The sequence below is a fragment of the Calidris pugnax genome, unplaced genomic scaffold (assembly GCF_001431845.1).
Source record: "Calidris pugnax isolate Ruff unplaced genomic scaffold, ASM143184v1 scaffold102, whole genome shotgun sequence".
NCBI classification, from domain to species: domain Eukaryota; kingdom Metazoa; phylum Chordata; class Aves; order Charadriiformes; family Scolopacidae; genus Calidris; species Calidris pugnax.
In genome coordinates, this window is record NW_015090846.1 from 5519987 (window position 1) to 5543561 (window position 23575).

The 23575-nt window shown below is 37.1% G+C and overlaps 1 protein-coding gene across 4 annotated transcripts in view; it reads right to left on the reverse strand.

Annotated features, from left to right (window-relative positions):
• The window catches only part of DENND1A (DENN/MADD domain containing 1A), a 186494-nt gene that overhangs the window by 152716 nt on the left and 10203 nt on the right, over positions 1 to 23575 (reverse strand). For all 4 annotated transcript variants that reach the window (XM_014943041.1, XM_014943040.1, XM_014943038.1 and 1 more), the window contains exon 3: positions 571 to 614. In XM_014943041.1, coding sequence (XP_014798527.1) covers positions 571 to 614 — 44 coding nt within the window. The remainder of the gene's footprint in view (positions 1 to 570; positions 615 to 23575) is intronic.

Below are 23575 nucleotides of genomic sequence, written 5' to 3' on the forward strand. Positions count from 1 at the left end.
ACTCCAAACCAGGCCCAGGGAAGCCCAAGGTAACCTGCAGTGGTTAATTCCAAAGTCAGCCAGAGATCCTGGGAAACATTCCACATTCAATCTCTGCAGAAACTAGATGATAAATACCCGTGTGTTCTACCTGCACATTTGCATTTTTATACCATCTTTTGGAGAACAGACTAGAGACTGCATGAGCAGGCAAGAATTTAAAAAATGTACTGTAGTGCCAGGTGCCCAGTTAAATCTAGCTATAAACCTTTCAGACAATGAAGCGGGGACTGCCAAATGAACTGCAGGCTGGGGCACCTAAAGGCAAAAAGTGAAATTTATTAATCAATTTTCCTTCCCGCTCTCATGTTCGCTTGTAAAAACTAGATTGTAAAACAATCTTATGAGATCCAAAATTCTTCCGTTTTCTGCCTTAAACGTGAAAATGTTTTTATCCTTCTGCTCCTAATTACAGCTTCTTTTTCTTTCTAAGAATGCATTTATCTCTTTCAGTAAAAAGAGCAGCAATAATATGTTGAACAACCCTGAAATAAATTTTGTCATGTAAAAAATTAATTACGCATTCCAAACCTGGTCACTGTAGTCCTCTGGGAATTGCCTCCGCACCTCAGGATCTGTAAATAATTGACAGATAATATTAATTGGCTTTGGATTAGTGAGCAAGCAGAGAATCACACATTAATATTTGATCAGAAGATGATAGCAACCCTGGCAGGGGATCCGAGGAGGGCAGCTGGGGCTGCTCTGTTGATAAGAGCAGGGAAGGACTTTTCAAGGCTCTCCCTTTACCCTCCTCCAGAAAGACAAAAACCAGATAGAAAACATACACACACCAAACCCATGAAACCATGAAAAACTGGGTGTACACAGACATGCAGACACACAGGCACCTACACACATACGTAAATATGTATTTTATATTTTTATATAAATTATTGCGTAAGAGATGTCCCAGTGCTACGCTGAACTTCAGGCTGTTTCCCTGCGCAATCCCTCTCTGGCTGCAACCACTCGGCACCAGGAAGCGGTTACCAAAAGCACTTAGATTTTGTCTGTAACCAGAGAACTAGTTTCACCAGCTACAAACACTGCATCGATTAACCTCTGGGCATGTTTTCAGCCATACCAGGTTACAAATCTCTCAAAATTACTTTATATTAATATTAAGGTATACTGCCTAGAAAACAAAAAATATTTATCCGGAATTTGAAAGAGGTAATTAACGCAGCCCCGGATGCTCTAAGCATTTAAGACTGATGCATCGTCCTTATTCTTCTGGCTTGTCAGAATAAATAACATGGGAGTATTGCCTGGATTTAATTGGAGATGCTCATAAAATAACAAAAAATCACGATTGAAATTATTTATATGACAATCTATTTAAAACAGAACTCTTCAAGGCCATCCATTTTTCAAAGGAATATGGCTGAGAAGACGAGATTCCATTCTACAAAGAATTTTTTTTTAATTACAAAACCCAAAACCCAAACCATCCACCAACCACAGGAGAGCTCAGCATCAAGCCCAGGAAAAGGAAGGGGTGTCCCCTGTGGTTGCTGCCCCTGGGCCGTCAGAGGGGCCGGGCTCACCCAACGGCCCCAGACCAGGCTCCTCGCTCTCCACACACTGTTTCCACAAATTTTGGTCATTAGTAGGGAGTGACACACAGCACCTCTCCTGCTGAACTACTGCTGAACTCTTGCTGCACCGTACTGTAGCCTGGGCTTGAGGGGAAGAACGGCGATTTTACGACACATGCACCATACGCTGTTATTTCAGAATAGCCCCACCCCAGACCTCTCATTGGCAAAGTTTGCTTTAGTAATAAAGGAGTTGATTGGCCGTTCAACTGCGAGCAGATGCAAAGTTTTTATTAAGATGTATCCTTTTTACATTACAAATACAGCAAGACTGTACATTAATAAACTTTCTAGCTAAACTTTTCCCAGACAATCAGATGCTTGGTTTTAACATTTCACCATTATCACGCACACAATTACATACACAATATAGCAAATTTTACACATATTTATGAGCAAACCCTTCTACCTTAACACAACAAAGTAGAAACAGAGAGCAAGGGATCACCTTTCAAAGCCTTAGTTTGAAAATTTTAAGTCTCTATGCAGGTGAGTGTGCTAAGCCAAGCGCCCAACCACACAAACAAATGTGAACAGCTGAACTGGCAGGAGTGATCCTTTATACACAAGTGACAATTAACAGGACAACACAGCTCCTTTTTCACCAAAGCACACACGGTATCAGTGGTAAGAGGAAACTATGCAACAGCTATTCTGATACATATTCTTAAATATTTTAAAAATTAAATGTGTTTGCTCTAAACACATTCCTCCATAGATAGCAATCTAATACAATTAGTCATACAAAGTAACTCTGTGTAAGCCTGCATTTTTCCTATTTTCATAGCATCTTTAATGCCTTCCTGTGTCTCAGGAGCTCACTGGCACAAGGGAAGGCCTAGAGGAACCCATCTGACAACCCTGCTGTGAACCCTGAAGGCTCCGAGCAAGAGCAGCATCCAGAGCCAGAGGTGCATCGGGCACCACTTCGCACAACACCAAGATTCACTCATAAGCGCCAGTAGCTGCAAGTCATTTATCACAGGCAAATAAATACATGCTGGTATTGTCTCAGAGGCCACCTTACAAACCTCTCTCATTAAAATGAAACAAAACACCAATAATAACTTAAAAATCACAGCCAAGGATTTTTTGTTAGGCTCTTTTGGGTTTAATTTTTGCTTTGTCTATTTACATCAATTTTCATTCGGAGTTTTTACTTAAATACGTTCATTCTTACAGAAAATTGGGATTTTCAATTGGGATTGAAAGAACGAAAAAAAGAAAACAACAAAAAAAAAAAGACAACCCAAGCCCTCACAAAGCCACAGGTAATAGAACTTGCTGAAATGGGCCGTTTAAGCAATGCAGTAGCACAAAGTGGGGAGTTTCTAAACTTTTCTACGGAGTAGCTTATTGACTGTAATGTAGTTTTTACTTTGCTATTACACAATCTTTTCTGTATCTCTTAACTAGTACCATTCCACTTTTACTTGTCTATCAATCTGTACGCTAAAGGATAGATTATTTCTACCTCTTTAAAATTAGACAGTAAAACATAGACACTGGAAGGCTCAGTGAGAAGACAGGAGGAAATTTGCTGGATGCTTCCTGTGCAGACTTCACACAACTGAAATAGTTGTCTTTATTATATATAAAAACTTTTTCTGTCAATCAACTGTATACATTAGAAGTAGTTAAATTTTATCCACAATGTACGAAATTAACTTCATTTCTTGTCCACCAATCTCAATGGAAATAACAGCAATATGTCACACGCCTGTTAAGATAGCGGGATGTATAGTTTGTGTACAGTCTGATTTTGATGAACATCTTCTAACAGCATCAGAATGGCTAATTCATATATCCTGGAACCCTACGGTTAAGAAAACCACCTTTAAATTATGCCTGGCAGCCACACGCTTGCATGTCCTCATGTTTTTACAAGTATACTTTATATTTAACATTGCGTCAGCGCCATCACTTCAGCTTTTACATGGTCCGGGAATATTTACTAAACATTCAGTCTCTTTATTTGGAAAACACTACACAATGGAAAAAGAAACTACATTACATCTTAGTTTTATCACATTATAGTTTTCATCACTCTATCCATTCTTCATTGTTAATCCAATGTTCATTTGAAAGGTGTTTTCAACTACACTTTCCTACATATATATACACAATAAAATTATACTTAAATTCTCTGTGGTCGTTACATGAAGTTCCAAGAAGCTGGAGCACCCTCACTAAACCAAGAGGCTTTACAAAAAACCAGACATTTAGATAGTGGCCATCAAGACCCCTTACTTCATGAAATATAAACATCTACAAAACAAACATTACTATTACTCCATATGACCAGGCTCTCCATTGAGAGGACAAGCATAAGGCACCTAATAATCACAACGGACCCTTCTGAAGAAGGGCAAGGGGCCATACCAGTGCAGGAATACAGGGGGGCAGCTCAACCAAGCGTTCAGGACTCAGCTTTAATCGGCACCACCAACACCAGTAAAATAGCACTCACGTGAGGTGCTCGGGAAAGAGCTGGCTGTCAACTCTGCCCACAAAACTACAGTAACTTCAAACACTTACTATGTCACTATTTTAAATTAAAACTGTTGGTACTAAGAAAAAAGTCAACTCGATTTTCTGCCTAATGTAGTAGCAGAGACTGTACCTCACACCCAGGCACACTATGTAGAGCATTGGATTCATTCCTCAACCACATTCAAGCTATTACTGTTAGTATTTTAGTAAATATGTAGCTGTTTCCAAGTTCTAAAACCTATTACTGCCTCTTCCTACAGAATCTTGTTCAACAAAAAGCCAAATACACAAGAATATTGAAATTAGCCGTGAACTGTATAATCCCATTGTTCAATTTCATGGCATTTAAGACACTACCTTCCCCTCCTCACAAGTCTAGATGTTAATCCATGCTGTAACCTGATTTAATTTTCCAGATGACAGGATGGGAACATGCTACAATGGCATATTAGTGTAACTATGCTGCTCTTTTACTCTCAACTTTCCTTACATCATAAAGTGAAGAGTTTTGCTTTTAAAAGAGGCATGCTTAATTACTTCTAAAAATAGCACAACTCAAACTGGTACATATCTGAAGTATATGAAAATCATAAAACCAAGGAAGTTCCTCAAAAAAATTATCAGAAAATACTTCCCAGAGTTAGCTACATAAAATCAATACATGCTAACCTATTTCTTCTGATAAAAGTCGGCCAATTTAACCCATACTGGCTACAAATTACTCAAACATACTATTCCTGAATTGAAAAATACAGTGAGAATTGCTTCATTTATCCTCCCTAACTAAATGATTTAACTCGTTCACTTCTTTAGGTCTTTATAGCTGCAATCCCTCTAAAATGAAACAGAATTCCATTCAGAGCAACTTCAACACCCACTACACATCATAGTACTTTTGCAGCACAACTAAAAAGTAATATGAACTTCTTTCCAAACCTCTGCAAACTCCTTGATGTTCTGTGTTCAGCGCAGCCAAACCCCTCTGCCCGCCCCTGACCCGCTGCAGCCCGTAACGTCACAGAGGGGGGGATGAGAGGGAGAAGGGAAAAAGGCAGGAGGGGCACTGGAGAAAATGTGGGGGAGAAAACACTTATACACATAAGACGACAGACAAGAAACCTCAGAACAAGTCCTGGCAGAAAATATCTATGGAATAAAAATTATGTTTTTCTGGATGCGAAGTTTTAAGACTTCAATCTTTTCTTCTTAGAAGTATTGCTCATTCTAGAAGTGTACATGTCAGAAAACAACCAAGGTGTCAAAAGAAAATTCTGCAAGAATGTCTTACGAACTATATTTAAAAAAACCAAAACCAAAAAAACCACCACATCACAAAAACCCAACCTGCCAGCCCCACACGGAATGAAGAACTGAAGTTAGCCCAAAACACAATCTGCACAGAAGCTCAGGCAGCAGGTTCAACACTCCAAAGTACAACCCACAGGAGAAGAGCATGCAATGAAACTCTTCACCTGCTGATCACATTTCAAACACATACGCCATTTCTAGGATGTAGCCCGTGTGTTTGTGACAAGTTGGCCATGAACAAGTGGCCCCCAACCTATTGTCTCAGTGACTGCAGTTCCAGCGAACGCTGCACCTCTCCAGTGGAGTGAGGAGACAGGACGATGAACATCAGCAGCTGTTCAGAGTCCTTGACATTAACGCCACAAAGAGACTTGCAAGTTTGTCTCTCTCTCCTAACAGAGCATTTGGAAATCTGCCCTGCAGGTGCCAAAAACCTGACTGGTAACATGAAAATGCTGTTCACATCAGTTTAATCTAGAAAGAGAATAGAAGGTTTGCAACTCACACACAAAATGCTGTTCATAGTTCAGTAAAACGATCCAAAAGTGGGAAAGACTGAGAGCAAAAGCAACATAAAATATACATCATAGGAAACGGGAAGGAAGAGAGAAAACCAGAACAGATTAGGCAAATCACTATGATTTCCATAATTGTTTTTATATTATTCACACATCAAGAGCCAGAGGTGCAGTGAGGAGCAAAACTTTCCTAGGCAGCATTCAGCAATATCTTCCAAAATAAAGCAGGCTAAGCAAAACCTTCTCAGGGATTTTTACTTAAGGCTATATATGGTTGCCCAGAATCAAGAGAATTACCTTTAAAATTCAAATGAGAGAGGCAATAGCCCTAACAATACAAGAACTGGCCGAAGTCATCCTTAAGTTGCAGCAGAGCCGAGGTGGCCAGGCTCTGACCTGACCTCCCAGTGTTCTCCAGCACACGCAGGAGCTCACCAGCAGCTTTATCACATTCAGAGTAAACCTGAGACTTTCACTGCTTCTAGCATCCAAACCAACTTTCCACCTAAGGGGCACCTGGTTAAATTCACTTTACAATCCTGTAAAAAACCTGAGGTACAGTGAGTATGAAATAGAAACAACACTCACTTCTTGTATAAGACAGGAAAAACATTACTTGTCTGTTACAGACAGAAGAGGCTACATTAGTTTCCTCAGCAATTGCTATTCAGAGAGTCGGTGTCACGTAAAGTTGTTTAACTGTCCAGCTTGCCCCTGAAAAGGCATTTAGCATCACAGGGACATCCCACTACAGAAAAGCAGAAGAGTTAAGAATGGTATTTCCAGTTGCCTCTGGCACAGTTACAACTTCGAAAGAATCTGTTCTTTTGTTTCAATACCATATGAAGAGTGAAAGTATCATGAAATAAACAGATGCCAGAGAATTCTAAAAAAAAAAAATTAAAAATAAAAAACCAACCAAAACACTGAAGTTTGCTCTGATCCAAATGTTAATGCAAACATAACCACAAAAACTGGAAAGTCAGTTCAGTTTATATCTTATTTCAAATCTCTTCTGTAGTATGAAGTTGGTTATCTCTCTCCCATGGAACAAGATCACTCTGCCCTTCTACAGCATTAATTAGTAGGAGCAAATCAAGAAGGAATGGATTGAAGAAAATGCATGTGTTAGAGTCAAGATCTGGTAAATGATAAGTAAAATACTGGAGAAGTTAAGCATCAGATTTGCCAGACCCTTCTATAAGGTAACACGTTCCATCTTCAACCGCTATTATTTACTCTCTCGGATTCTTAGGTGAAATGATGCCAGGTTTAATCAAAACTTCACCAATTCTTTTAATGGAAGTTGTGAAACAGTTATGTTGCAAGCACAGAGCGTTCAATACATGAAATATGGTTGGGGAATTACCTCTGTGTTAAATCTGTAACTCCTTTTGTTTCATCCATACCAAGAAATCAGTTTAAAAAAATAAATCAATTGCATAACAGTACAGATTAATTTCTCTTCTGTTAACTTCTAAACTGTAAGAATAAGGAGACTTAAGAAAGTGTAAGATGTCTTCAGTGATCAGAAAACTCAGAATTATTTATTTACAAAGAAGAGCAGAAAACTTTCAGTCCAGATAAATTTTTAAACTGATACAACTAAAGCTCGAACTTTAAAAAGGGGATGAACTGGATAGAGCTAAAGCTGAAATAACAGGTCAAAACCAGAAGACAAAGAAAGTACATATTTCAAGTCTTGTTTGTTACATGTTTCTCCCATCTTCGAGGTCTTCAGATCTTTTTATATGCAATGGTTAATTACTTTGGTGATACCTCAAGTCCACATTAAAGCATGGTCAATGAATCTTTTGAGTTTGCTTTACTGTGCACTTAAGGGGATATTTCTCTTCATAACCATCTGTTCTTCAAACAACCCAGAAATTTAGTATTATTGGAAATCTAAGCCAAACTCCAGGAGGCCTGCAAGAAGCAAATTTTGAATGGATTGTGGTTTTCATTCTTTTTTTCCCCCTGTAATTTCAGTCAGCAAACTATACAGCAGCTAAAACTTGAAAAAATTACCATTAGGTAACATCCTCCTTCAATGTCCAAGAAATCCACAAAGCCTTGCTACAAAATTAAATACAAAGTGTTTTGAACCATTTTACAGGCTGCCTGGAATAATGATACAAAAGAGTTTAAATGTTGAAGTTGAATACGAACACCTACTTTAAGTAGGCTTTTTTTGATTTTAATATTTTTTAAAATGTATTTGTGTTTGATCAGTACTTTTTTTTTTTCTTGTAACCTTTTCACCAGTCTATAAATTTAAGAGAGATATATTTCAACTGCTCAGGCCATGAATACTGAACTCGTTTCTCTCCTGCCTCTTTGTATTTACATTCTGAGACAGCAGAGTTGCCTGGTGACAGCCTCTTTACTTCCACAGCAGCTGGCAAGCCCTCCTTGTCCTGAAAATATGAAAGAAACAGTTAACTAATATTTCATGCTACAATTTAAATGTGACAATCTGGAAGTGCCAATACCAAACAGGGTCCGATTTACAAGATAAGATTTTTCTTAAGTCTCAGAAGGCACAAAGGAATTAAAATAAACAGACCTTTGTCACATGGAGCATGCAGCAAAAATTAATCCAGATTTAGTGCATCACCCAGAGTTTAACAATACCAGACAAGAGTGGTGATTGTGTAAATCTGCCGATTTAACTTATACTTCCAGGATGCAAATTCTCAAGTTACACATGATAAGACCAGAGCAACTAGAGTTTTGACATTTTTACAAGAAACAGTCACCCTCTTTAATATTTACAAGACGTGTATTTCAAATTGCTTATGTATGTCTATCTGCCTTCCCAAGAGCGCTGCTTCTGCTGGAGGTTCAAGCATGTGTAGCCCAAAACTGTCTTTAAGCCAGCTTTTTACTGCAAATATAAAAGATTTACATTTGATAAAATGAGAGTTTACAGCCAACTTAATTCATACCTAACATTGGCATATTAATAAGCACCTTCATTCAAAAAAAATCCTTATTCAATTGATTTTAAGAGAAATTTTTACATAATGTCACATTTTCTACTTTCCTGTGTCAACCAGAAAATTTTTAATTCTGTTTGTTGTTCTGAAGAAAGCCAGGAATAACATTTTAATGTCATATTGCTTTCCAGAAATACTATATTATAAGGAACGTGTGTGAAACCACAACATGTCCATGGCAATCAATCAGCTACATTACAAAACCTAAAGGAATTGCTAATGAAAACAAATAGTATGTTCCAACATACTGCCAGGCTTTTCATTACTAGAAAATACTTTGAGTTTTATAAACATTTTCCAAACTGCTTTTTTACCATTTTTGGTTTTAGTTTTAATGATATTATGGCCATTTTAATTTGCTAATAACCTATATTTTCCATGTATTACAGAACACTTTATAGTCATCTAACTTTTTTTTATCTCTTTCCAAAATTCACCAACCATAATAAATTCAGATAGACATACTACTAGGCAAATACATACAAGTACTGCAGAAATATATTCATTGTTATATGGAACGTCACATTTCAGGTTTAATTTGAACTGACTCAAAAAGCACTTGGAACAAAAGTGTTCTGGCCAACCATAAGTTCCTGAAATGTTGTACTAAAAATGAAAAGAAATAACAACCCTACTCTTCAGCAACACCATAATTGCCTAAACTACACAGAGAATACCTTCTTTGTTAAACATGCAACAGTGAATACCGATTTCTAAGCCTCAAGCTATGTAACTTTATAATGTTTAAAGCTCTGACCTTACTTTCATACTTTCAATATTGATAGTCTCAAACCATTTTCAGTTTCAAAGTTATCGTGTGTTACTTTAGTTGAGCAGCACCAGCTCCTGATGACACTGCTCCGTGGTATTGATCTGCACAAGTATCAGCTCTCAGGGGAATCTCCCCACACAGCAATACAGGATTTTATAGAAAACAAGCTCTTCAGAATCATTTGGGGGATTGACGGCTTCAAAATTTCTATTATTGCATCTGTGTTTATTTCAGGAGGCTTTAGTTATTCAAACAGGCATTGAAACAGAAAAAATGGATTCTAGCAAAGATGAAATTGTGACACAGGAAACAGAAAATCTCATTCTGTTTTCTTTGGTAGAGATGTTAACTTAGATAGTTTTTGGAATGCATAGTAGAATATATCCTACCTATCATACAATGAATCTGATTCAGATACAGTTCACTATCAGTAAACGATGGCCAAACCCAGCTATGATCTGTGGGGAGACATTATTGTAGAAAGTAACACCACAATGGTGGTCTCTACAACAACAAACACATACTTACTGCATTAACAGCTACAGAAATATACGGTATTAAATGACCCTAACTGACCAACAGTTTCAATGGTCACCAACTCACTCCTAAGTTTTAATTTGTGCAAGATTTTATATAAGAGATAGCAATAATTATTTTGCTGATACACCTCAGGACTTAACCTTGTACCCTTCAGTACTCCCTCTCGCCTTTCTGCTTCAGCTTGAACTGAGTAACACACCACTCTGGCTTATCCTAAGGGCCAGGAAGCTGGAAGCAACTTGAAGAAAGTAAAATGAGAGGTTGGTCACAGTGAGTCTCCTCTAAGGCAGCAGCGTCAGCGAGGCCCTGGGAAAGCCCACAAACTGAAACACTAAATGAGAGGAAAGTAAGAAGAGGAAAAGCATTCAATGTGCTCTCCTGCAAAAAGTTCCTGTGGAGTCAGGTGTGTTGACGACAGAAGTTGAACTTTTTGGACTGTATTCAAAACCTGGGGCGGGGAGGCACAGGGAGACATCCTAACGTGGAAAAATACACCTCCTCTGGCTAAGGACCGTGAGATGAAATAAACAGAAAATCATTTAGTGTTCTCTCTTCTGGAGTACAGTTCATTAACTGGACGGCATCAAGCACTGCAAGACAATTGTGGGTATATTTACCCTTGCAGTATTGACCTATTTCATATCTGCAATGCTTCAGCTCCTATTAACAAAGGTCACTTTATGCCATGTGGCATCTGAGAAAGTAAGTTTAGCACATTCAAAGCTCTACTATCAGCTTGAAGAATAATTTGTTTTATATAGAGAGGAGCTTGCTGGTACGCAGTGCAACAAGACAGGAAATCTATCATCTCACTAAAAATTTTAAACATTTTTGTTACTGTAGAAAAGGCAAGTGTATCAAAAGGATGTTTAACTGCAAAACAGAAATGCACTAGGAACATTTTAAAATATTTGATACTTCCGAGATATAAGGTAGCACATATCCAGCTATCAAGATGCTCCTGAGATCCTGGACTAGTCCCGTTCTGAGCAGGAACATTTAATAATCATGTTGTAATTGTTTATTAGCCAGCCCTGGAAATCAGGTGTATATAAAACTAGCCATTTCATTAATTTCCTTTCTCTTTTCCTTGCCCAGCTTTATTACACAAACAACTCCCAACTACACTTCCAGACTTCAAGAGCTCTGCCAATGCTTTCCAATCTGTCCACTCTCAGCAGCAGATTTGCTGAAAAGAACTTTTTCCTTCACTACCAACTCCAAAGGTAATCTAAAAATGCAACTTTAATCCACTTGCACAATTTTTCTCCAGATTGATCCACAGGTGCTGAAGTGCAGCCAGTCATTGACTCCCATTGTGCAGACATGCAAATCCATTGGGGATGAGTAAGGAAACGAGGGGTGTCCCTTGTTGTGGCCAGTCGGCAGCACAAACTTGTCCCCAGTCCCCGCACACCATCACTGATTTGCGAGAACATCTAGTATTACAGAGAGGAGGAAAGAAAGCCTTGTCCCATAGACAAGTTCTCAGAAGTAGCTTCTCAAAGTGACTGAGGAAGCTGATGGGCTGGAGCAGAGTATCGAGAGAGCTGGTTTCCTGGAGTGCTCAGTAGAACCAGCCCCACCAGCATCCCTGCACCCGCGGAGCACTGACACACAGGATGAAGAGGGGAAGCAGTTTTCACCTAATCTTAAAACCGAGAAGCTGAAGCTGCTTTTATCAGAGACAGCGCACCTTGAGGGCCGTGTACTCTTTTCCCATTATCTCATACCATGCCTAATTGGGCTTCTAAGCTCTCTGCTCCCTCGCTGCTTTTGCCAGTTCTGAGTTCATACCACCTTGGAATTCTCTTGATTAAAGTATCAACAGGTCACTTCTAAAAACTTCTCCTTCCCATTAAACTCTCCTATTTGCCCTATAGCCAATCCTCCATTTTGGAATACAGAAACGAACGTTATTTACAGTCATTTACTTGTTGAAAAATAAACATAAATCACTAGTTGTGATATCACAACACTAATACTTGATGTCATAATTGTTCCATAGAGCATCCACTACCTTTCCTTAAATGATCAAGCTCATGACAAAGTTCTCTCAATTTCTTATACAAGCATATATATTTAATTTTTAAACATGAAAGATTAAATTAGAAGTTACGCACACAAACAGAACTCCTTTTAAAAAGGCTCAAAACACTGTATTTACATCTGCAAGTAGTCACTTTATTACTACAACCTTTATACCAGAGCTTAGGTTTGCTTCAAACAAAACAGGGTTCTCAGCGATAGAAGCACAAGAAAAAGCCCTGCATACAGTTAGTCTACAAAGAATTAACTGGATTAATTAGCAAGGGATTTGAGAAGCAGCTTGGAGCTAGAAAACCAAAACACTAAATTGTTTAAATACTTTGGCAATGGATCAAGGTTTCTAAGCAGCCCTATGTTCCATTCTCTCTTTTTTTTTTTTCTCGGTGTTTTAACACATTTAACCTGACGAGGTACTTTTTCATGAGATATGAATGACACTGTCAAAATACCAAAAAAGAAGATGTGAATTAAAAAATGCCACAAGCTGTTAGCAATTCTGCCAACATGTATGAGCCCAGGCAACATTAATTAAAAATCAATAGCTTAGGACATAAATAGCTCTTATCTCTGTTATAGTATATCTCTAACATAACTCTTTATTAAAGAAAAAAATAGCAATGTCTTCGCTATTATACTGACTGAATTGACCACAACAAAGCAAAAGAAATAAGGCAAAAACACTGAGCAAGGAAACACGTGTGACAAAGGGAGGAGAGGCGTGTGAATGATTGGAATGTTTCAACCTTGCACTATCATTAGCGCATAACTGTCTGGAAACAGCCACACTGCAGGAAGAACATCTCAGGATTTTAGTGCTAATACAATTCTACACAAAATCCTGCATGCCAAGGAAATAAGAATACCGTACACATCTTTCTGCCACCTAGAGCTTATTAATAATTATTTTTATTATGCATCTCAACTAGATTACATTACTCTAAATTCTCTGATAATTGCAAAATAAAGGTGAGAAAGAGGCAAGAAACTGCACTCAACTTTTTCTTCTTTAGTGATACAATATTCAAACTAAAGTTATATTAGAAGGCATCAAAGCCAAAAGATTTAAGCTAAACTAGGAACTTAAACCACCACTTCAAAAAAAGCTGTTTCCAAGCTTACAGAGCACCAAACATTTGAAAGACTTAAACCCATTCTCTAATAGGAGATCAGCTAAAGCACACCAAGCTGGATGCGCAGCTTGGGGCTCGCATAACTCCTAGACAATCAGGACAATTTAGACTTCTGAACAGTTTTTACAGAAAATGTTTTAATATAAAAAAAAGAATATGTAAGAATCATACTGACATGGAAAGGTTAAGTTCAGTTTTCTTTGTCTAATGACTCTTGCATTACTATTCAATTATTTATTAATGATGGACATATCAAACGCTTCCATTAAGAAACAGTGGTCTAAATCAAGGATGAAGAAGTCAACCAAGCACTATTTAGCAAAAATTTATTTGTTTGAGTTAAAAATAAAAGGGAAAATTTCATTTACGTAAGAGCTATGTGTACATATGCCCAAAGACTAGAACATTATACAAATCTCAGTAGAAGAGCAGATTATAAAATTGTAGCACCTTTAAAGTGTAGTTCTCAGGACAAAAAGCATTATTTTGACAGTCATGATTACACATTTGAGCTCTCGAGAGCATCTTATGGCAGATGACCATGTGCAAGTGCAGTTCCACTCAGCTACAGAACACAGACCTGAGGTGAACAGCACCACCAGACTTTGGGTAACTACTGTGCACAGCCAGTCATTCAGGAGTTAACAGCCTGGAAGATATAGGAGCTTGAATTTATTAAAAACAAGTACTAATGATTGTTTCCATTGCAAAAACATTTTTTAGAAATACTGATCTGAAATAGTAAGTATATAGATGCAGGACATTAGCTTCGTAAAATCATATGCCAAGCAGAGCCACATCTATAGGAATAATCAGAGATTAATTTGAAATTCATTTCTATTACAGCAACGTAGTCATGAAGCACTAACCTCTAAGATCTTAAATGATAACATTTCACTCTGTCAATTGGATTTTGTGTCCTACCTCAGAGGTGACTTTTGGAACATTTCTACTTCTTCCTCTTCCCTTGCCATAGCCCCACCTCCCAAAAGTTTTGTTTATTGGTTAAAGCACAGCACAAGACAATCAAAAGTTCTATTCATAAAAGACAGACACCAAGTGTCAGGGCAGGGAAACAGAAGACCTCCCTTCTCACAAAACCTTCTGCTCTAACTTTTCATTGAGCTACAGTCAGAAATGACATATCCTTCCATGGGGCAAAGGTGTGAGGGGGAAGAAGGAGAACATGTATTTTTAAAATACATGTTTTTGTTTTATAAGATTATCTTGAACTACCTGAATTCTCAACTGTTCAGTTTCCATTCAAGCTATTGCCAATTTCAGTTCACCTTGTTTAAGGTGTACCAAACACAAGTTCTTGTTGCTGCATGTGCTATAACAAGGTTCTTCATCTAAAAAGTTAATTATGCAATCTTAATTTTCAGTAGGAGAGGTACATTAGAACACAGAACTGCTGCTAATAGTGTTTCCCTAAATGAAAGAAATTGAAATTCCACCAAGTCCCCCAATAATGTTTTATGCCATTGTAAAAAATACAAACTATCACTTTATTAACACTTCAATCATCTTCTCCACTGAAAGTTCAAGAAAATAAAACAATTCAGAGGCTTTGTAACATCATCTGTCTTCTCTTTATTTTATCATTATAAATTAAACTGATTATAAGATGCAGAAGAAATTCGTAAACTCTTTCAAAGGACATGATTCACATTTTTCTTTTGCAAAGATGAAGATATCCCCCTAACATTCACCACTTTTGTTAAATATTAAATAAAGATACTTACACTACATATATGGGAAAAATGGAAAATAATTCTGATATGTTTTGGGATTACTTTTCGCATTCTAACACTGTTTATCATACTGGTGCAAATACTGCCACCAATAAAGAAACAAACATTAAAAAGGTGTCCTTTAAGCTTCCCTTTAAGGCATCTACCATAATCGTATAATTTGCTCTGGACATCATTAAAATGTAAAGTTAATGAGGATTCAGCTGAAAACAGAAGAAATGTAACCTATTTTCAGGCAAAACTTCTAACACTGCAATCAGAGGGAAAACCTCTTTGATGTCTCTTTGTCTCTTCTCATTAATTTTCTTTTGGTTTAAAAAAAACACAAAGGCTGTTTAAACTAAAAAATGCATAGAAGTTTAAACATGGTAATTATAGTCAAGCTGCAATGAGGTCATTAGGCTTTTAAAACTTTGAGATAAACAAAATTGAGATGTATGACTATTTTAAAAACATGTCAATACCCAATTTTAATTGTCCATGTGATACCCACTGTATTCTAAGGACTTAGTCTAGATACAGAATTGCTTCAAGATGATTTAGGGGAGGCCCTAGTCCCACACCCAGGGTAAAGCAAAGCAATCAAGAAATACATCAAAATGAAAAGCACTGTGATTACTGTATTACTGGATACCATATTTGGTATTTATAAGTGCAACAAAGCACACTTTTTGCAATCTCCATGCAAGAGAGATGGCATATTGTGAGATTCTGCTGCTTCTTACCTCTACAATTCGTTAAAGAATAAAATACTGAACAAGTTAAATAATATTATTTACTCGCTACATCTATTTTTGTATAGGAATACTGCCAAGGTACACACAAAACTATATACCTCCAGTTTAACATGCTAATTCTTTCCAGCAGAAAATATCTTTAAGAGTTATTTAATTACATAGTACTGATGGCATCTATGATACACTGAAGTAGTATGTATTTTTAGTGAATAATTTACAAGTAAATTTTTTCAAACCATAATCAAAGCAATGTTACTACTACTGTGTACAAAAGAAGATGATAGATTATCACAAACATAAGTAAGGCACTTAAGCCATTAAGAAAAAGCAACAAATATATAGGACAAACATAACATTAGTGTAGAAGGACATTAATCACAATGAAGCAAAACAAACATATCTGTAACATTTTTCCATGTGCAAACATCACCTCCAGATAAAACGGGCTAAGATGAGATCAATACATTAGTCTGCAGTAATTGTAAGTATGAATTTTAATACATTTCTGGAAGTAGGTTATAGCTTTAATAGATAATTATTTACCCTATTGAATCTTTTTAACATGTCTTATAAACTCTTCAAATTAAACTGAATGACCGATCAACAGGCAAGTATGAGAGAAAATCAGGTGCAGGTGAAGAGCACCTTCAGAAGCAAATCTCACACTTAATGCAAAGGAAAGTTCTGGAGGTTGTGTTTTGAGTTTGGTTTGGTTTTTTTGGAAGGGGGGTGGTGGTGGTGGTGGTACTCTGCAGTGGTACTCTGCCATATTTTATTATAATTTGATCCTGTCCTTCACCACAGGCCAGTTCCATGCTACCATCTCTCCAACTGCCCATTGAAGGGACAGACGGCATAAGCCAATTTCTGTTCCAACTGAGCTCTCTCGTACCCGGGTTTCTCTCCCTCCTGCCTGCGCTGTCCTAGTGCCATACTCACAAACAGATAAAGCACAGGATTTAAATAACATTGTGTCAAACACAAAGCTTACAAACATGAGAAGTCAGAAGCCTGATTCTACTGTATACATCTACTGTGATACTTAAACCAGCTATTTCGTTTTCACATTTTAGCATTTCATTTGAGTTTGTATTAATTATTTTTGATAGGTGTTTTTCCACAGAGCCATGATCTGGTTTTAAAATCTTTGGAGCAGAAGATCTCAAGGATCTCAAAAGTATCTTACAAGTCAACTACACATAAATGAAGAGTTATTATTTACTTAAGAGACAAAATTATGTAAGAATCAATTCAAAAAAGGTAATGTTACTACTATTTATACTCATAACTAGGTACAGTTTCAATGTAAATGACTCTTCAAAAGAGCTAAAGATGGGATTCAGTTAATCCCAGTAGAATGCAATGGGAGTTGTAATTCCCTTCATCACCATTTAAAATCCTAGCACAAATTCTAAGTGTGGAAATACTTTTGGCTACAATACCCAAGATACCGCTTTAAAAGCACTCACTAAAAGTTCTTTCTTTTCTTTTTTTCTCCATTCCTCCCTCAGTGTGTGTACTGTAACAGCTGATGAAGTCTGGGGCAGACCACACAGGACCCTTCACTCCTGTTCCTCATCTTTTAACTGTGGTGCTTTCCACCCAGACTACCATGTTCTACAGGGTGCTTCTATACAGTCTTATATTACTTGACTACCTATAGTATGCATCATTTGGTTTTACTAGTTAGTTCATAAAATTAGAAAACAAAAAATAGCCAGTTATGGAAGAGTTCAGAAAAACCACAACCAACTTAAATACTGAAGGTTTTGAGGGGTTTGCTTTTTTTTTTTAATTTAAATTCCCTAGGGAAGTATAAACGAGCAAACTCTCCAGACTCTAACCCATTCCAGATAATGGATTATTACTACCAGTTCTTTGTTCCCACCCCTCCATCCAAGGTTATAATTCTTAATACTGCAGTTCAACTTCCTTGGTTTGAATGAAATGAGTCCTATTAAAAAGTATATTGAAAGCTGGTTCCATCTAAGAAAAAAAAAAAAAAAAAAGACATAAAAATCATCTTCCCAAGAGAAAATAATCTGTCAGCATCTGGAATTCTGATAAATGGTTTACCAAAACTTAGTAGCCCCAGCAGAGCCAAAAAGTCAGGATTCAGCAGCACTCCCTTAGCATTCCTTCTCCCCTCACCAACGACAGAATCCAGTGGAGAGCAGGTGATACCCCTTGTTCACAGATGGGTTTGGGTTGGAAGGGACCTATAAAGGTAATTAAGTCCAAGCCCCCTGCCATCAGCAGGGACATCTTCCACTAGACGAGGTTGCTCAGAGCTCTGTCCAGTCTGGCCTAGAATGTTCCCAGGGATGGGGCATCCATCACCTCTCTGGGCAACCTGGGCCAGGGTTTCACCACCCTCAGCATAAAAAAATCCTTTAGAAAATGAGTATGTTTGGATATTATCAGACGAGATACAGTTCTTTGTGATTAAAACGTGTCTTACCACTGTTACTCACAAACACTGCTACAGGGAAGTGTCCCACACACTGATCCTTGCTGTGAATGAGCATCCCACAGCAGCCCCTGGGGAATGCCGCAGGACTAGCCTTGTCTCTGGGAGCACAAGAAGCAGGGTTTGGGATTTGGTTTGGATTTGGTTTTTTACAACCATTGCTGAAGTACAATCGTAGTCCTGAATTAATTTTACATTTATTTGATCGCAATTTAACCTCAAATCATCTTTATTTCTAACTCTACTTCAATCTTAAAAAAAAAAACAAACAGAAAACAAAAAAAAAGACAACAACCAAACAACAAAAAGCCCAACAAAAAACACACGAAAACCTGACAATGTCTCTTTTGTTCACGACAAAAAAATATCACACCATAGAGAAGCCGACAATACCGCCTCAGGCACTCTGATAGGCCTCTTTTTGAATTAAGTTTACATTCTCTTCTTGCAAGAAACTACTTAAACCAAAAATAATCAGTAATAAAAATAGATCTAGTCTATCATTTGCTTTACCAAATTTGCTTTGCTTGCACGTTAAAGTAGTGCTCTGTGTAGAATTCTCGACCTATGTGTCAATATACTGAACACAGACAGTATTTCTAAATTCCAGTATTTCTAGTGAAGACACCCATGGGAAGCATCAGTACCACTGTGGAAGGACCAAACATCAGTTATTTCCAGGACAGTGTTTACAACATTAGGCAAAAAACCCCAAAATCACTATTCTTAATCTATGCGAAGTCTACTTTTAAGTCATTACTCTTTGTTTCTTTTTCATCTGAATGACACTCTAATTAAAGTTCTTTACAGAAATGTCTATATCTGGATTAACAGCTGATTGCAGATGCATTAAGCTTTAAGCAAAAGTTAACACTCATTAATGAGATTACCTGTTGTGATTAAGTAAGGACAAACAAAAACAAACCACCTCGGAAAATTTTGTGACTGAGAATAAACTAAAGTTAAAATCACTCCCTTTATAAAGTCACACACACCCCCCCTTTAACAACAACTTTTTGACTCTATTCAAAGTACAATCTCTTTGCAGTTACTGGACTAACAGCCCTACTCTTAAAGGAGCACAGTAACAGCCAGTCAATTGCAACAAGTGTTTCATCAAATTCCTAAGTACTTCAAATGCTGAAATATTAAATGTTCCAGTGGAATTTGGTATCTAAATTGAGTCTCTCAGTACCTCTTCAAAAAGAACAACTCGAACTCCTCTATAAAGTCAAGGAAAACTGTAAGCACTGCTAGCGAGTGGAAATAATTTGTTAAAAAATCAGGAAAATCAGGAAAAAAAACCCTCCCTAAAAAGTTTCAGTTTAGCAGTTAATTTCAACCTGCAGTTAAAAAGGCACTAGCTGTCAGTCAGTTTTCTCACCCAACTCTATCATGAAAAGAAAAACTGACAGATCACAGGAGCTTGCCTTTGTAAACCAATTCGGGAACTTTCATGCTTCTTATTTGTTAGGTTAAAGGTTAAATTGCTGACCTCTGCCCTCCTGCTTAGCAGCCTTTCCCTTTTTCTGTAAAGCTTTATTTTGGGGCTGTATTTACATGGATTAGTCTCTTTTCACGCTAAGAAGGAATCTGTTCACAGCCAAAGCCTTAGTTCTGGTTGTACAAAAAGCAGTCACAATTATTCAGCAGCAGACAATGACCATATTGTGGATTTACAAAAAAACCACCTCAGCCATGGCAAGTTCTGTCCTTGCTGCACAAAACAATAGAAGAAAAATCTTATCAAGCATTCAAGAGAAAGCAAACAAAGCAGGCCCACTGTGAACTTGATGAAGATGTCAAGCTCCTTTAAAAATATAAATCAACAAAAGAGTTTAAAGTCTTGTGAGTGAGACTTTCTGTGCTGAATTTTCTGTCTAGTTAAACAGTGCCAGCGGCAGCAATATAGTGCAGGCTCCTAAGCACTTGTGAAATAGAAAAGATTGTAGACAGAGGTAGTTAAAGCATGAAGCAAGAAGGACAAACAACAGAACTCTTCCCACAAAATAACTTACAGAAATGGAGGAACATTCAGTTATACTTGTTATTAACATTTCAGGGTTTTATTAACCCTAGAATCATCAGCTAAGAACACACCTAAAAACGTGTTAGGTAAAATTTATGATGATTTGCAATACGACACACTCTAATATTATTTAATGAAGTGAGTTTCTCTTCAAATTGAGTTATGTATTTCAATTATACTCCAAAAGCCAAACTGTGAACTGTCTTCAAACAAAACAGTTCAGACAAAGCTACTTATTTGATCTGGACAGTGCAGTCCTCAGGCTCTGCAAGTTCTGCAAGTTCTCTGTGAAAATCTTCCACCTTGTTTGTACTTAGAAGACAGCAATCAAATGGAAACGGAAACACAACACAGCACCTTAGGAGAATCAGAACTCCCAAATACTACCTATCTACTCAGATTTGATTACTTTTCCAGTCCTGCTTTAGGAAGTTAGGTGTAGAACATAATACCGTAAAGGTGGGATAGGAAAGTTTGTGATACTGAATTACAGGACATGTTCAACAAAACACTTATTTAATAGAAAGAGACCTGAATTTTGCCCTTCCTTTGTTATTCCTAAACCTTCAGCATGCTATCTGTTTCTCCATACAGAATAGGCAGACTTCAACAAAATATTTTCACCTTAAAAAAATAGAGATCACTCTCAGAGAAAAGTTTACAAACTTTTGATTCATCAACTCTTAATTTAATCCTACTCCAGTAACTTTATGTTCAAGAAAACACTTCACCTATTTGGAAGGTACTGCTGTATTACCTAAAATTACAACATATGCTAAGTAGCAGCGTGTCTATTTTGCAGAGACAGAAACCTGCTAGTTCTCTCTACCTGTGAACGTCCTCTCATGGAAACCATAGTGATAACTGTAGAATAATTTTAGGGCCCAAGCACATCACGGCTTCTGCCAGTAGAGTTAAGGACTTCGATTACTTTAAGTTATAACATTTGTGATCTACTGGGAAGGGGGGAAGGGAGGGAAAGAGCTATTACAACACAAGACTAGAACATGAAAAGTAAAGAAGGAAGTACTTAAACTACTCACAAGCTTCTAGTAGGAACAAGATTAGTAGTACATGCTACTCTCAGAGCCAATTCAAATGCAAATTTCATCCTTTCTCTCAAACAATGATAAACTCCCTCAGAGTTAATAGTTTCCTTCTAAGATTCATCTCCCTTTTCAACTTAGTGGTATGTTTTCGAGAAAAGAAAGAAGCACATGGCGAGTCTTACAGCAAGACCTTTTAAATTCTGTCATAAAAGAAGTAGTATAAACTACATTTCCTTTACTAATCCAGTGAACATTTCTTAAACTCTAACACACTTACACTTTGTCCATGCTTTTGCATTTAGGCTTCCAACTTACCATGGTTTAAAAAAAAAAAAAAAAAAAAAAAAAAAAAAAAATATCTGTAAGCCTTCATATTGTCTCACTCCATACATGTTGCCACTAGGAAAGGAGGCCATGTTAGCTACAGAATGAAGAGATGTAAAAAAAAAAAAAAAAAAAAAAAGAGAAAGAAATCCTTTAGCTGTACTAAACCATTTTAGCTTTTTTCTTGAACACACAGCAAGAATTTATGCTACGCTCACAAAAAGATGAAAGATGAGGTCCTTGGAGAGAAAGGCCTTTTGGCACACTACATGGTAAAGCTACAGATTTGACATACTTTTATAATGTCTGCTTTGGCGAGAACACAAAAACCCCACACAAAAGCATGCTACGTCCTCCCAGACAGGGGTGTAGGGGGGTGTCTTACTCTTGTGAGCATTTACTTTCAAATGTTCATACTTTAGAGACTATTTTGATCGGTTTCCTTAGACTAACAAATTCTCTTTTTCTCCATGAACAGTTTGACAGTCAGACTAAAATTGTCCTCACAGCCCCATCTAAGAAGAGAGGATCTTCGGCTCAGGTCCAGCAAGACCCTTAAATTTGTCACATCATATTTCCGACAAATGATCTGCAGCAGTTTTAAGATCACAAAGTGCTTTCAAAATTAAAAGAACTATTTCTTAAGTAGTTAGTATGCTTTTGCTCTCTTTATATAGGCATTTTAACCAAAAGTGCTTTTAGATTCTTCCTAGTTCTGCATCTCAAAAAAACAAAACAATATTTTAGCTGAGATTTAAAAAAAAAAACAAACAATGCAGTTCCAATGCACTTTACTCTCCTTGCAAGCATTCAATATGTCAATGGCACAGAACAGAATTTCTAGAAGTGCTTGAGCTAACTTAAACAGTTACAACTTGTAAAAGAAACAATACAAGTAATCTACTACCTCAATTTCTGTGAAGTTTTACTATTATGAGATGCCACGACAAATACACAAGCCCTCCGTTAGAAGCCCTTCAAAATCTCATAGAATGCATTTTCCCTTCCTCTACTTGACGTTTAAAAATAGGAAAAGAAATCCAGTAAAATACTAGTATTTCATACAAAGTGTCTATTTTGTTCTTATATTATCCATTGCATGTAACAATTCCAATGAAGAAGAGAAGGCCACACACCAGAGACACTGACTTATCATCAAAACTTACTTTAATGTTACAACTGAAATACGTAGTTTTAGTTTAGAATGTACAACGTTATTTGCTCAGAAATGGACTATTTTATGGAACACAATATTTTATTTATTTTCTGAAGCAAGGTTAACGCACATCAGTGAAACCTCTAAATAATCATGATAAATCTAAAAACTTTTTGTTTGGTTGTAGTTTTTTAAAAAAGCAATACACCTGGATTTTAAAGGATGGCCTCCTTTATCTAAATGATATGGAAATGTAGAAATTCTCCTACTGTCAGAACTACACAGCACTGAAACGCATAAAGGCAAAGACACAAACCCCACACACAGCCTACAGAATAACAAAGCCTTATATGTGAATTGCAATTTGTCTTAGTGATCAAATTTTTGGAAGTCCTAACAATCTTTCTATTCAACTGCAACGGCTGAAAGCCAAAGTTACCAGCCATACCTGTTGAAGAGTTGCCTTGCTGTGCCCATCTATACAGTATCAGCATCTTACTCCATCCCAATTGCACCACTGCACAGAAGGCACCTGATAAGACTATTTAACCTAAAGCAGCCTATTTGCCAGGGTTCGGTATCAGCCTTGGAACCCCTCATTTTCCTC